The following is a 13,234-nucleotide window of genomic DNA, read 5'->3' as shown; positions in this document are numbered from 1 at the left end:
TACTAGTATGGATTCCATTTTTGTTAGCTGTATCGCTGGGAGGTATACTCAGCGGTAAAGGGCTTGTGCAGATGCAAGGCCTGGGTCCCATAATCGGCTGGGGCAGGGAGCCGATTAAATAAGGAAAATAGATGCAGGCGGGGAGACTGAGGCCCACAGGCAGGTCAGAGACGCACAGTCCTGGAGCAGAACTAGGTCTGAGGCAGGGCTTCCAGCACAGTTGGCTGTGGGAGGACCTAGGTCAGCCACACGTCGGGGAAAGGACTCTCCTCTTCCTGCCAGCCATGAACAGAGTCCCGGGGAAGGCTCTAATCGGGCATCCCAGGGGTGCTCTTATCTTGGAGCTAATCCTTGGGGCTAGCCAGTGTGGCCAGCTTGAGGTTAGCCCAAAGGTAGAGAGGCCGTCATGTGCTCTGATTGGCCAGACAAGGGTGGCCTGTGGGATAGGACCTCCCCCAGCAGTGCTGAAGAGCTCCCTGCATAGACCTATTTCTACAAGTGTGTGGAGAGGCCAGCCAGGCCCCCAGGTGGCCCCTGCAGCGGTGAGCCCGCCCTGGCTTGCCCCTCGGCCTCGCTCCCCTGTAGACTAGATGTCCACGGGACAGACTCAGGGGGCAGGTGCATGCAGCCGGTGCTCAGCCCTTGCACGCTCTCCGCAGCAGGACGATGGCCAGCACTGCTCGGGCTCCCCAGAGGACACCCCTCGGAGCAGCGGCGCCTCGGGCATCTTCAGCCTGAGGAACCTGGCCGCAGACTCCCTGCTGCCCACGCTGCTGGAGCGGGCGGCCCCGGAGGACGTGGACAGGCGGAACGAAGCCCTCAGGCGGCAGCAGCGGGCCCCCGCCCTGCTCACCCTGTACCCGGCTCCTGACGAGGTGGGTGCCCGCCAGCTCACCGCCCCCAGACCAGGGAGCCGGCCAGCATTCACCGGCTGCCTGCTGTATACCCATCTTCAGCGAATGGCATTATTTAGACTCTTATGTGTCTCACCTTTATTCGGCAGGCCCTAAGTGCTTATCTCTACAGTCGTTCAGCCAATGTCCGTTGCCTGCCTTCCGTATACTGCTGTTTAATCAGCCAGTGTGCTGACACCTACCGTCTACGTCTCTGTTTATCTAGCCATTTATTTGGCATCAACTGCATACCATTATGTTTTTGTTTAACCACTTGTTGGGTGCTGGCTGCGAACTCGTGCTTATTCAGCCGATTCTTACTGGGTATAGTGAATGGAGACACTCCTGGCCTATGATGGGGTTACAGCCCAATGAACCTATTTGAAATTCAAAAGGTGGGGGCTGGAGAGATGGCTCAGCGGTTAAGAGCACTGTCTGCTCTTCCGGAGGTCCTGAGTTCAGTTCCCCACCACCACATGGTGGCTCACAACCATCTACACTGGGACCTGATGCCCTCTCCTGGCCTGCAGGTGTACATGCAGATAGAGCCCTCCTATACATAAAATGAATAAATCTTAAAAAAGAAGAAAGAAAAAACATGTGCAGTTAAAAAAATTCAAAATATGAGCCAGGCGTGGTGATGCACACGTTTGATCCCAGGACTCAGGGAAGTAGAGGCAGGCAGATCTATGTGAGTTCCAGGCCAGCCTGGTCTGCAAAGCAAGTCCAGGACCCTGTCTCAAAAAAACCAAAACCAAACAAAACAAAAAAGAAGTTGTTCAAAATATGTAAGTCAAAAGTGCATCCAAGCTTGGCCTGGTGCCTTGTGCCCATAATCCCAGCTCTTGGGAGGTGGAGGTAGAAGGATCAGACGTTCAAGGTCAACCTTGGCTACATTGTGAATCTGAGGCCAGCCAGGACTACATAAAACCATATCTCCGAGAAAGCAAAAAACAGAAAAATGTGCAACACTGCTCTCTCGCTGACTACTAGTTTAACCTACTTTGGGTGTGTTCAGAGTGCCTACATGAGTCAAAAGTTGAGCAAAGCCACGACGTCGAACACCTAGTTTATACTGAAGTGTTGACTGTCTCGGGAAACAGAACAACAACAACCAAAAAGAAGGTCCCGCAGGCCTGGGGCAGGGACACTGGGGCTGAGGGCTGGGTGCAGCTGGTCTTGGGCCAGGTGTTCTGGACCCTCCCTGCGGGTCCCACCCCACCCCCTGTCTCTGCAGGATGAAGCTGTAGAGCGCTGCAGCCGCCCCGAGCCGCCCCGAGAACACTTTGGACAGAGGATCCTGGTGAAATGTCTATCACTCAAGTGAGTCATAGGGCAGCCCCGTGGGCTTCCGTGCTGTGAGGGCTGTGGGCTCTTCCTTCCCCTCTCAGAAGGCACAGGTCCTAAACATGTGTCTCCGCCTTAGCCATGCCGCCCCTGCCCCTCCCGCCCCCTCTCCCTCCTCCCACCCCACCTCCCACTTCCCTCACTGACAGTCTGGGAAACTGCCATGCTTCTTCCTACTCCGTGGTCTCCCAAGCTGTGCTGCCGCTTCTCTGGGTCCCGAGACCTCCTCCAGGCGCCTACCATCACCAGTCTGTGATACACTCTGTGTCTCTGTCCTGGGTACAGCAGGCGCTCAGCGAGTGTTGGCTGAGTGAGCCCGTGAGCCCCCAGCTGGATTCCCAACTTTTGAGCTTGGGGCTGAGGGCCAGAATGGAAATCTGTTTCCTGTTCTGATCCAGACAGAAACAGGGTCCAGGAGGGGCAGGGCCAGGCTCTGAGTGCACTTCCTGTCAGTTCCGTTCCCACGCTCTTCTGGCTGCTTCTGGGGCCTTATACTGATAGGCCTTGGACAAGCGAATGGGAGCCAGGCTCCCACCCTCCACCCTGGGTCTCAGCAGGAGCATGGGCAGACCAGACCCAAATCCTGGTTTTTGCAAGTGTTCTGATCTCAAGCAGTTCTGTGCCTCAGTTTCTCACATACGCTCACTTCCCAGGGGAGGGGGCAGATCTGGTAAGTTAGTATAGGCACAGGACTGTCCAAAAGAGTGGAAAGCCTCATGGCATCCACAGCAGGGGCTGAGGGGTAGCTCAGTGGGTAGAATGTGTGCACAGAGCCCTGGGTTCCATGCACAGCATCACAGAGACAAGATGCGATCCAGCACTTGGGAAACAGAGGCAGGAGAATTGGGGTACATAGGGAGCTGGAAGCCAGCCTGGGCTGAATCAGATCCTGTCCCAAAAGGAGAAAAAGAAAGAAAGAAAGAAAGAAAGAAAGAAAGAAAGAAAGAAAGGAAGGAAGGAAGGAAGGAAGGAGAGGAAGGACGTGCAGAGAATGTTTGATAGCTGTCACAGAACGGTCCCCCTTGCCCACAGGTTTGAGATTGAAATTGAGCCCATCTTTGGCACCTTGGCCCTGTATGATGTACGGGAGAAAAAGAAGGTGGGTGCCCTCCTCCTCACTTCCTCCTCCCTCTCTTCCTTCTCCCCTCTGTCCTCCTTCTCCTCACTCCTTCCTTCCCTACATCTTTCTCAGCCATCCTTTCTTCTCCCTCCCTCTTTCTCCTTGGTGGGGGGCTGGGGATTGCTATCTCCCAGCTAGCTTCGTCCTATATCCCCAGATTTCAGAAAACTTCTACTTTGACCTAAACTCGGACTCCGTGAAGGGGCTGCTCCGGGCCCATGGCACCCACCCGGCCATCTCCACCTTGGCACGCTCTGCCATCTTCTCCGTGACCTACCCCTCTCCCGACATCTTCCTGGTTGTCAAGGTGCTGACTGGGGCCCTGCAAGGGGGTGATTTAATATGGTGACCCAGCCAGGGGTTCAGTGGGATGGACCATGATTCTAGCAGTTGGAGGCTGAGGCAGGGGGATTGTGTGTCTGAGGCAGCTGAGGCCGCTCATAGAAACTTTGTCTTAAAGCAAACAGAACAATTGAGACTCCCTCTGTGGATGGGGCAGAAAGGTGAGCCAGCACATTCTGAGATTTCTTCAGTCATGGTTATGTCAGTTAGGTTTAACTTAGGTACAGCCTGCTTCGGGTCCAGCTCTTCAAGGTGAAGGTTGTAATGGTCATTATGTTATAAGTGGGGAAACTGAGGCACAGAACATGTGCCTTGCCTAGGGTCCCACGACTCCTGAGATGTTCAGGACTGGAGTCCTGGTCCTGTGTTTCAGGGTCGTGATATCAGGGCAGACTGATGAAAACATGTCCTGTGCCGTGTCCTATGCCTGTGACACTCAGAGGCTGAAGCAGGCTTCTGCTGCTGTGACAAACAGCAGCACGGCCAAGCAGCAACTCGGGGAGGAAAGAATTTACTTCAGCTTATACCTCTCAGGTCACACTCCATCATGAAGGGAAGCCAGGGCAGGAAGCGGGAATCAAAGCTTGAAGCGGAGGCCATGGAGGAGTGCTGCCTATCTGCTTGCTTTTTATGTGTAGCCTGCTTTTTTTTTTTTAATTAATTGTTATATACAGCTGTCTTTTGACTCCATGTGTTTCTGTGGGAGGGTGTGGATCCCCTTGGACAGGAGTTACAGAGAGTTGTGAGCTGCCGTGTGGGTGCTGGGAATTGAACCCCGGGCCCTCTGAAAGAGCAGCCAGTGCTCCTAACAGCTCCAGCCCCACCTGCTTTCTTAGGCAGCCAGGACCACCATCACTCATCACTCAAGAAGAAGCCTCACAGCCTGGCTTACCGGCCAGTCTGAGGGGAGGCGTGTCCTCCACTGAAGTTCCCTCTGTCCAGATAACCCTGGCTGGTGTCAGATTGACAAAAAGCCAACCAGAGCACAGGAGGATTGCAAGTCCGCGTGCAGCCCATAAAACGGAAGGGGGCATGGCTCAGCAGCAGAGCGTCTTCTTAGAATCCTCCCGTGAGGGCCTGGTTGCCTGGCTCAGTAGTAAAGTGCTCAGCCAGCATTTGGGAGGCCCTGGTTTCCATCCTCAGTATGGAAACTGAGGCCAGGCCAGGCAGTGGTGGGACTTGGGAAGCCGAGGCACACCCATCTTAGTGACTTTGAGTCCAGCCTGATCTTCACAGTGGGGACCTGTCTCAAAACAAGAAGGGAGAAAGGGAGGGAGGGGCTGGAAAGACGCCTTAGCAGTTGAGAGCTCCCACTGTTCATGCCTTAGACCTTTGTTCGGGCGGGATCCAGTGCCCTCTTCTGGCCACCACAGGCACTGCCCTCGCACTCGTATAGATAACTAAGAATAAAAGTAATTCCGTGAAAGAAAGAGAAAAAGCTGGGCATGGTGGTGCACAGCGCTAGTCTCAACATTGAGGGGGTGAGGCAGGTGGCTCTCTGTGAGTTCAAGGCCGGTCTGGTCCACAAAGAGAATTCCAGGACAGCCAGGCTACATAGTAAAATCCTATCTCAGAAAGAGAGAGAGAGAGAATTAGCAGCTTAAGGTGGGCTGGAGGGAAGGGCTGAGACAGTGGAGTTGCTGTAGGAATGCTGGGAGTCAATCCTGAGGACCCGGGGAGCCATGGCAGCTGTCAGTCTGTCCTAGAGAAGCGGGAGCCCTGAGTTCATCCTTAGTCTTGAATGAAGTGCCTGTGGGTCTGTGTCGAGGAGGGTCAGACGGCCGAGAGGGGGCTAAGGAGCCCCTCGCTGGGCCCTTCTGCCCTGCAGCTGGAAAAGGTGCTTCAGCAGGGGGATATCAGCGAGTGCTGTGAGCCCTACATGGTGATGAAGGAGGCCGACGCGGTGAAGGTAGGAGGGGGTGAGCCGCCCAGGGTGGGAGGGCAGGTCCAGGCACAGGGGAGGGACGCTGAGCCGGGGGCCGGGGCGTCTCCCCACAGAACAAAGAGAAGCTGGAGCGGCTGCGCCTGGCGGCCGAGCAGTTCTGCACCAGGCTGGGCCGCTACCGCATGCCCTTCGCCTGGACGGCCGTGCACCTGGCCAACATCGTGAGCAGCGTCGCGCCGCAGGACCGCGATTCCGACTCGGAGGGCGGTGAGGACGAGCGCCGCTTGCTGGCTGACCGCGGCACTGCAGCCGTCTAATCCCCAGCCTCCTCTAATTCCCTCCCCCTCTACCACCAGCACCCCTTAACTCCTGCCCCCTCTGCCACCTTTGTCTCCTAGAACGCCGGCCTACTTGGGCGGAGCGCCGCCGCCGGGGGCCCCAGGATCGAGGCTGCAGTGGGGACGAAGCCTGCAGCTTCTCCAGCTTTCGGCCGGCCACGCTAACCGTCACCAACTTTTTTAAACAGGTGACCTTGGATAGGACACGGGGCCTGGGAGGAAGGGAACGCAGGGGTTTTCCCCCTGGGGACCCGTCCATCTGGAAGGGCTTTCAGCCCCGATGGGGACCTGTCTCTGGCAGGAGGCAGAACGGCTCAGTGATGAAGACCTTTTCAAGTTTCTGGCGGACATGCGGCGACCATCGTCCCTGCTGAGGCGTCTGCGGCCTGTGACTGGTGCGTGGCCCACCCCGTAGAGCAGAGCTTCCGCAGATCGCGCCGAGGATAACGGGAACTGGGCACCCAACCCCCGGGCGTGGAGCAGGGCGGCTCGTGGGCATTAGCTCCCGATGGAGGAGACATCAGGGGACAGGCAGAGCCCAGCTCAAGTGCTACAGCTGGAGGCCGAGGCGGTGAAAACAGTCCCTCCTTCCCAGCCCAGCTCAAGATCGACATCTCCCCGGCTCCTGAGAACCTCCACTTCTGCCTGTCCCCCGAGTTACTGCACGTGAAGCCCTACCCAGACCCCAGGGGGCGGCCCACCAAGGAGATCCTGGAGTTCCCAGCCCGCGAGGTCTACGCCCCACATACCTGCTACAGGTACAGTTTACGGGTGCGCGCATGCGCGTGTGTTCCTTTGTAGGGCGCTCTTAGGGGTGCTCAAGTGTGCAGGAGTGCGTGCCTGTGTGTGTATGAGGCCGGAGAGCAGCCGTGGGCGCTGCTCCTCAGGCGCTGTCCACCGGTTTTAAAAGTCTTTTGATCATATTTATTAATTTTATTCGGGGGTGGGCGCGGCCTACAGCTCAAGTATGGGGTCAGGATAACTTGCAGAAAAGCATCCGTTCTTCTCCCCCGTGTGGGTTTTGAGAGCAAAGCTCGCGTTGCCAAGCTTGCCTGCGGTGACCCCTTTACCCTCTGAATCATCTCAGGAACCCCACCTTTTTTCTTTAACAGTTAGTGTTACTCTTATGCTGTGTTGGGACAGGGCATAGCCTTGGCTGGCCTGAAACTCACTTTGTAGACCAGGCTGGCCCTGGACTCACTATCTCTGCCCCCCAGGTTCTGGGACTAAAGATGTGCACCCCCACGCCTGGTTTTTATCTTTAATTTTGTGTGCGGGAGAGAGAGAAAGGGAGAGAGAGTGAGTGAGCACCGGTGTTTGTGTCACACTCCTGCCTGTTGGGAATGTGCACCTGTGTGAGGTGTGAGGAGACAAAGGCTTTGGAGCCCCAGGAGCTGGAGTTGCCAGTGGCGTGAGCCATGGGTGATGGGAATGGCCTATGGGTCCTCTGCAGGAGCCACGTGTGCTTTTAACCAGAGCCTTCTCCCAGCCTGCAACTGCCAAGGCTGGCTAGGGTCCACCTGTCTCCGCCTCCAGGAGCGGATCCTCCTGCCTCTACCCTCCCGACACTAAGATGGCGAGTGTGTGCCTCTCCACCGCCTGGCTGTGGCTCTGCAGTTGGGCCTGGGGCCGTGCGTGCTGGGCTGTGTGGATGGAGCCGCTGCCCAGACACAGGCATAGACACTCCGCCGATTGCTTCTATTCTGTTTTATTGGGGGTGTGTGTGGGCATAGAGGGGTTCGTGCCCTTCTCCAGCCCCCCCTCCACGGGGCTCTGTCTTCTGCCTTCCATCCCGCCTGCTTGCTTCTGTCTCTGCTCTGTCAGGAAGCAGGGTCCACTAGCCAAGCCCAGCCTTGGGGCAGCCAGCTCCATCCACCCTGCTCAGGGCCTTCAGGGAGCGCGTTCACTGTTCCTTTCCAGGTGACTGGTCCTCAGTGGCCTCCAGGTTAGCCTCAGGCTGGAAGGGCTGCCGTGTGGAGCCTAGGGAGGGAGACGGAGCTCAGTCAAGGCCAGTGTGGGGTCCGGATGCCTTTCACTGGATCTCGGCAACACCCCCCTGTTGCCCCAGATGTAGGCCTGACCACACTCACCTCTCCTGGATCTGTCGCAGCCACCGTTGCTGCTCCGCCATCTCCCGCTGCTGCCGCTGCACGTGGCCGGTGAGAGCCCATAGGAGGTGGCTCTGCTTATCGGCTCGATCCTGTGAGGTAGCACAGAGACCTTAGCTGGGGTGTCTGGGTCACTTCCCATCTCCTGACCACTGCATGAGTCTCTGTTAAAATCCACGTGACCTAGCGAGTGTCCGAGACCCTCTGGCCTCAGTTTCCCCATTTGTAAGGTGTATCTAAGATAGGACTTGCTTTGCATTGTTTGTAAATGCACCTCAAACAGTACTGCTTGGGTTCTCAATACATGGCACCAGATACCACGGTAACAAGCACTTATTGAGCACTTACTGTGTCCATTCCCCCTGCACTCTGAGGCTCCGGCTTTGCCCCGAAATGACTGTCACTGCTCTTATTTTATTTTAAAATTTATTTTATCTAGTGTGTGCACATACCGGCGTGCAAATGTGGAAATCAAAGGACAACTTTTGGGAGTGGGTTCTTTCCTTCCACCGTGTGGGTCCTGGGGATCGAACTCAGGTCACTGGGCTTGGCAGCAAGTGCCTTTTCCTTTTGGTCCCATAATGGGATCTCATTCACTCATTCATTCATTTTAAGATAGAGTCTCCTGTAGCCCAAGCTGAACTGACATGTCTATCTAGAGATCACCTTGGACTCCTAACCCCCTGGGCTGTATTCCCAAGTGCTGGGAATGCCGCACCCAGTCATCCTTCTGCTGTTCTTTTTGAGACAGCGTCACCATGTGGCTCAGGCTGGCCTCTGGCTGTGCAGCCAAGGCTGGCTCTCAGCTTCTCCTCCTGCCCTGCCTCTGGAGTTCCAGGATCACAGGTGATCATCGCCATGCCTGCTTCCTGCCCTTGCTAGCAAATGGGAAAACTGAGGCCCGGAAGGTCACGGAGGCTGGAACCCTACATACAACTGGCTCATGTCCTTTAGCTCAGGGTTCAGTGGTGGCTTCTGGCTGGGGAGCAGGGCTGTACCCCCCTCAGACCCGGGAGCCCCTTACCTTTAAGGTCTCAAATTCTTGCTGGGCTTTGCCGAGCCAGGCACCTCTCAGCTGGACTTGTAGTCTCCGTACCGAGTCCCCCAAAGCCTGCTGGGCCTGGGCCACCTCCCGCAGCGATCGGGCTGTGGCTTCTGAGCGAAGCCGTAAAGCGTCCTCTTCCACCTGCTCAACACACGGCATGGCATCAGCGAGCTCACCTAGTTCAGCTCTGCTCACACAGCACCTTCTCACTTTTCCTCCTCCATCCTGAGCTCACCAGGACAGTGGGACACCCTGGACCTAGCTTTTCCTCAGCCTCTCATCCACCCAAAAACACCCCAGCTCCAGGGCCCACCTGAATCTCTGACAAGCTGTTGCGAAGCTCCTGTGTCGCATCCCGGCCCTGGCTGACCTCTGTGCCCAGAAGTCCCAGTGCTCGGTCAAAGAGGCCCAGGCTGCGCCCCGCTTCTGTCAGGCGAGCCTCTGTGGCTCTGTACACGCCGTTGAGGGCCTGGCCGAGCTGCAGGGCCCCGTGAAAGAGCAGGGTCAGCTCTTCATATTGAGCTGGCTCTGGACCACCCGGAGAGGCCGCCGGGGCAGAGCGCACCACTGTTGCCAAGGTGCACAGGAGGCAGACAGCGAGCACAGCCATGGCTGACAGTCTCAGGGGGTGTGGTTCCTGTGCCACTGTGGCCGCCTTTTATTTCCACAGACTGCCATTAACCCCCCTGGTCAATGGTTAGCCAGCCACTGTTGCACAAGGACCTGGCAGGGGCACAGCCATTGCATCAGGCCGATGGCTAAGCAGGCCACGCTGATGCCATGCTGCTGGAACTCAGGGCCAGCTGTGGTGGGTGGGGGTGGGGGCCAGTGGGAGAGCTCGGGCCCGAGATCTTAGTGCCGGGGTCTTCATGACTGGAGCACTGCCAGGAGCCTCAGCTGCCCATCGAAGCGCAGACGCGGCCTCCGTGAGCCATGGCTCTGCACACACCGGAGCAGCAGTGCCATGTTGCTGGGTCACCCAGAGGGGCCGCTCGAGCAGGCCGGGGTCTTGTGGTGGCCATTTTCATGGACTCCAGGCACTGTGTGTCATCTGCTCTCCTTGTCTCCTTCCTGCAAGCCACTCATGCAGGGGTCACTGGGTGCGGCTGGTAGCAGGGGAGGTGAGGGCAAGAGTGCAGTGACAGCCCCCTCCTGGGGTCATGGAGCCTGACTCCTGGCCTGGTCCATGATCCGTGCTAACTTCGATTTAGCTTCCTAGAAGACGCAAGCCAACTGCTGCACCTCGCTTTCCCTGCCTAGGGGCCCCACGTGTAGTAATGAGCATTTGCTGGGCACTCACACCAAAAGAACAGCCATGGCTTTGTTTGCAAGTGGAAAGTTAGTAAGTCAGTCAGGTGTGGTGGCTCACGTCCGTCCCAGCACCCGGGAGGCTGAGGCAGGAGGAACTTGAGTTCAAGGCCAGCCTAGGCTACGGGACTAGACTGTCTTATTTCAAGAAAATGAGAGCTGAGGTAAAGCTCTGAGGTGGAAGGCTCGCCAGGCATGCGCCAGGCTCGGCATTCCATCCCTAGCACCCCCAAAAATGGCCGTGGGGTTAGTCCTTCATGTTGAGTGCCTGGAATGGAACCTACTCTCGGAGGGTACTGTGCGATGAGGGTACTGGTGGTTGGTACTGTGTTACAAAGGCTGAACGGGCAGGCCAGGTGCCCCCATCATATGGATAGAGCAACAGAGGCCGATGGGGGTCGGGGTTTGTGCAGTTACAGTTGGGGAAAGGAGGCGGGACCGGGACTCCAGCCCAGGTTCTGAGTCTGTCTGTAGAGAGACGGAACATAACTTCTATAGACCAACAAAGGTGGTAGTGGGGTGTGTGGGGGTCCAGCCATGCCACCTGGCTACCAGCGCCACCTTCTTAAAAGGTTCGTTTTATTGTTTCAATCCTGTGTGTTTGGGGGCAGGGTGTGAGCACAGGTGTCCGAAGAGGCCAGAGGCGTCAGGTCCCCCTGATGTGCCAGGCACGGCGGCACATGCTGTCGCCCCACCCTCTGGAGGTGGAGACGGAAGTCAAGCCTTTAATGTCACCCTCCGCCAAACAGCAAACTCAAATCTGCTCCCTGAGAGCCGCTCTCAAACCTTTGCCGTTGTTTGGTTTCTGTTTTATTTTCTGAGACAAGGTCTCCCTGTGCGGCTTTGGCTGACCTAGAGCTCTGTAGACCAGGGTGAGCTTGAGTTAGAACTGATTCTATGCCTGGCCCTGTGTCCCCGCACCTAGAGGTGCACGTCCCGAGGTCTCACCGGGCCTCGAGCCTCTGTGATGCCTGGGGTCACAGCCCACCCTGTTCTAACTGTGTCCCCGGCCCTCTCAAGGGCCCTCCACTCTGAAAACCTCCCTTTCCAGGAACCTGCTGTTTGTGTACCCACACAGCCTCAATTTCAGCAGCCGCCAGGGCTCCGTGCGCAACCTGGCCGTGCGGATCCAGTACATGGCGGGCGAAGACCAGAGCCAGGCCTTGCCGGTCAGTGTGGTGGCCCTGCCCTGGAGGGAAGGGACGGAGCAGGCTTAGGTTGTCCCCAGTGGGTCCCTCACACCCCCGCTCCTGCAGGTCATCTTTGGGAAATCGAGCTGCAGCGAATTCGCCCGAGAGGCCTTCACACCGGTGGTCTACCATAACAAGTATGTGGGGCCAACCCTGGGAGACTCCGAGGGGCTCAGGGTAGCCAAGTGCAGGGGTTTGCATGAGGCAGGAGGAGCAGAAGCTTAGGTTTCGGCATGCAAATGAGGTAAGCTGAGGCCCTGTCTTACTAGGTCTCCCGAATTCTATGAGGAATTTAAGCTAAGACTTCCTGCCTGCGTGACCGAGAACCATCACCTCTTTTTCACCTTCTACCACGTCAGCTGCCAGCCCCGGCCAGGAACAGCCCTGGAGACACCTGTGGGCTTCACTGTGAGCCACTGTTACCCCACAGTTTCTTCCCCTGCCCCCCACCTCCCGCTCAAGGTCCCCCAGTCACCCCTGACCCTCATCCATTCTTCTCCCCAGTGGATCCCTTTACTGCAACATGGCCGCCTGAGGACTGGTCCCTTCTGCCTGCCCGTGTCTGTGGACCAGCCTCCGCCCAGCTACTCAGTGCTGACCCCTGATGTACGTGCCTGGGCCTCGACACAGCTGCCTTTACTGCCCCGAAGTCCTCTATAGCCTCCTGCTTGCTGCCCTCCAATGCCCCCGGGAGCCCTGTGCCCTCAGTGGGCATCCGAGGGTCCCCTGTGTCTCCTGCCACCCCAATAAGAATGTCTCTGTGGGCAGCTGCACCCCATGTGTGCCCTCTCCTCTCTCTGTTCTCCCTCACAGGTCCCTCAGGCCCTCCGTTCCATTAACAGCTTGAGTGTTTCTTTTCTTTCTTTCTTTCTTTCTTTCTTTCTTTCTTTCTTTCTTTCTTAACCTTGAGATTTTTTTCTTTTTTAATTCTTATTTGTTATTTTGGGGTGGGGGCTCGTGTGCCATGACAAGTGTGTGAAAGTCAGAGAACAGTTTTGTGAGTACGCTCTGTCTTCCGTGCAAGACCCAGGGCTTAGACTTGGGTCTTTAGACTCTGCGGTAAATGTTTACCCACTGGAATATCTTGTCTGCTCTGGGGATTTTTTTTTTCCTCTGTCTTTTTAAACAAGGTCACATATAGCCCAGGCAGACCTGGAATTCTGTATAGTCAAGGATACCTTTGCCTCTGTCTCTCAAGTGTCGGGGGACAGGTGTGGAGCGCTGTGCCTCGCTCTCCTGCTGTCACAGCACTGCCACCATCTCCTTACCCTCCTGATCAACAAGTCCCACGGAACAAAACCTCTTTCAATCTTATTGCTACCCAGCTGCTCTTTCTAGTTAATGCCCGTTCTCTGAACTTATGTCCATTTTCTGTGCGTTTCCAGCCTCCTCCCAGGGCTCTCCCCTCATCCACTGGGAATGGACTTGGAGACGGGTACCCTGCTGCTCCCGCAGGCTGGGCTACTCTCCGGTCATGGTGTCGCAATGGCTAGGGCCACAGCCTGACCTGGTGGCCTGATGCGTGGGGGAGGGTCACGCTCCCCACCTCTCCCTCCCACAGGTGGCGCTGCCGGGCATGCGCTGGGTGGACGGCCATAAGGGCGTGTTCAGTGTGGAGCTCACGGCTGTGTCGTCCGTGCACCCCCAGGTACGGAGTG

At 56.9% G+C, this 13,234-nt stretch overlaps 2 protein-coding genes across 13 annotated transcripts in view; one reads left to right on the top strand and one right to left on the bottom strand.

The window, feature by feature from the left end:
• Dock6 (dedicator of cytokinesis 6) overlaps positions 1-13,234 on the top strand; it is a 50,988-nt gene that overhangs the window by 8,087 nt on the left and 29,667 nt on the right. For 8 of the 12 annotated variants that reach the window (XR_009587035.1, XM_060370679.1, XM_060370707.1 and 5 more), the window contains 14 exons: positions 660-875; positions 2,131-2,216; positions 3,273-3,339; positions 3,518-3,667; positions 5,531-5,611; positions 5,701-5,854; positions 5,986-6,113; positions 6,227-6,320; positions 6,521-6,683; positions 11,438-11,555; positions 11,643-11,713; positions 11,846-11,984; positions 12,081-12,182; positions 13,138-13,224. Coding sequence is in view for 11 of the 12 variants with exons in the window: in XM_060370679.1 (XP_060226662.1) it covers positions 660-875; positions 2,131-2,216; positions 3,273-3,339; positions 3,518-3,667; positions 5,531-5,611; positions 5,701-5,854; positions 5,986-6,113; positions 6,227-6,320; positions 6,521-6,683; positions 11,438-11,555; positions 11,643-11,713; positions 11,846-11,984; positions 12,081-12,182; positions 13,138-13,224 (1,656 nt within the window). In the remaining variant the exon portion in view is untranslated. The remainder of the gene's footprint in view (positions 1-659; positions 876-2,130; positions 2,217-3,272; positions 3,340-3,517; positions 3,668-5,530; positions 5,612-5,700; positions 5,855-5,985; positions 6,114-6,226; positions 6,321-6,520; positions 6,684-11,437; positions 11,556-11,642; positions 11,714-11,845; positions 11,985-12,080; positions 12,183-13,137; positions 13,225-13,234) is intronic. The other 4 variants (XM_060370710.1, XM_060370722.1, XM_060370691.1 and 1 more) reach the window with 1 other exon arrangement.
• Angptl8 (angiopoietin like 8) lies at positions 7,618-9,705 on the bottom strand. Its single transcript, XM_021643834.2, has 4 exons — positions 9,392-9,705; positions 9,058-9,219; positions 8,016-8,125; positions 7,618-7,905 (listed from the first exon to the last, which is right to left on the bottom strand). Exons 1-4 carry the CDS (start codon positions 9,686-9,688, stop codon positions 7,878-7,880), a joined length of 597 nt encoding a protein of 198 aa, XP_021499509.1. The 5' UTR covers positions 9,689-9,705; the 3' UTR covers positions 7,618-7,877.

The sequence above is a fragment of the Meriones unguiculatus genome, chromosome 1, assembly GCF_030254825.1.
Source record: "Meriones unguiculatus strain TT.TT164.6M chromosome 1, Bangor_MerUng_6.1, whole genome shotgun sequence".
In the NCBI taxonomy this organism is placed as follows: Eukaryota; Metazoa; Chordata; class Mammalia; order Rodentia; family Muridae; genus Meriones; species Meriones unguiculatus.
This window is presented reverse-complemented; position numbering and strand designations above follow the sequence as displayed.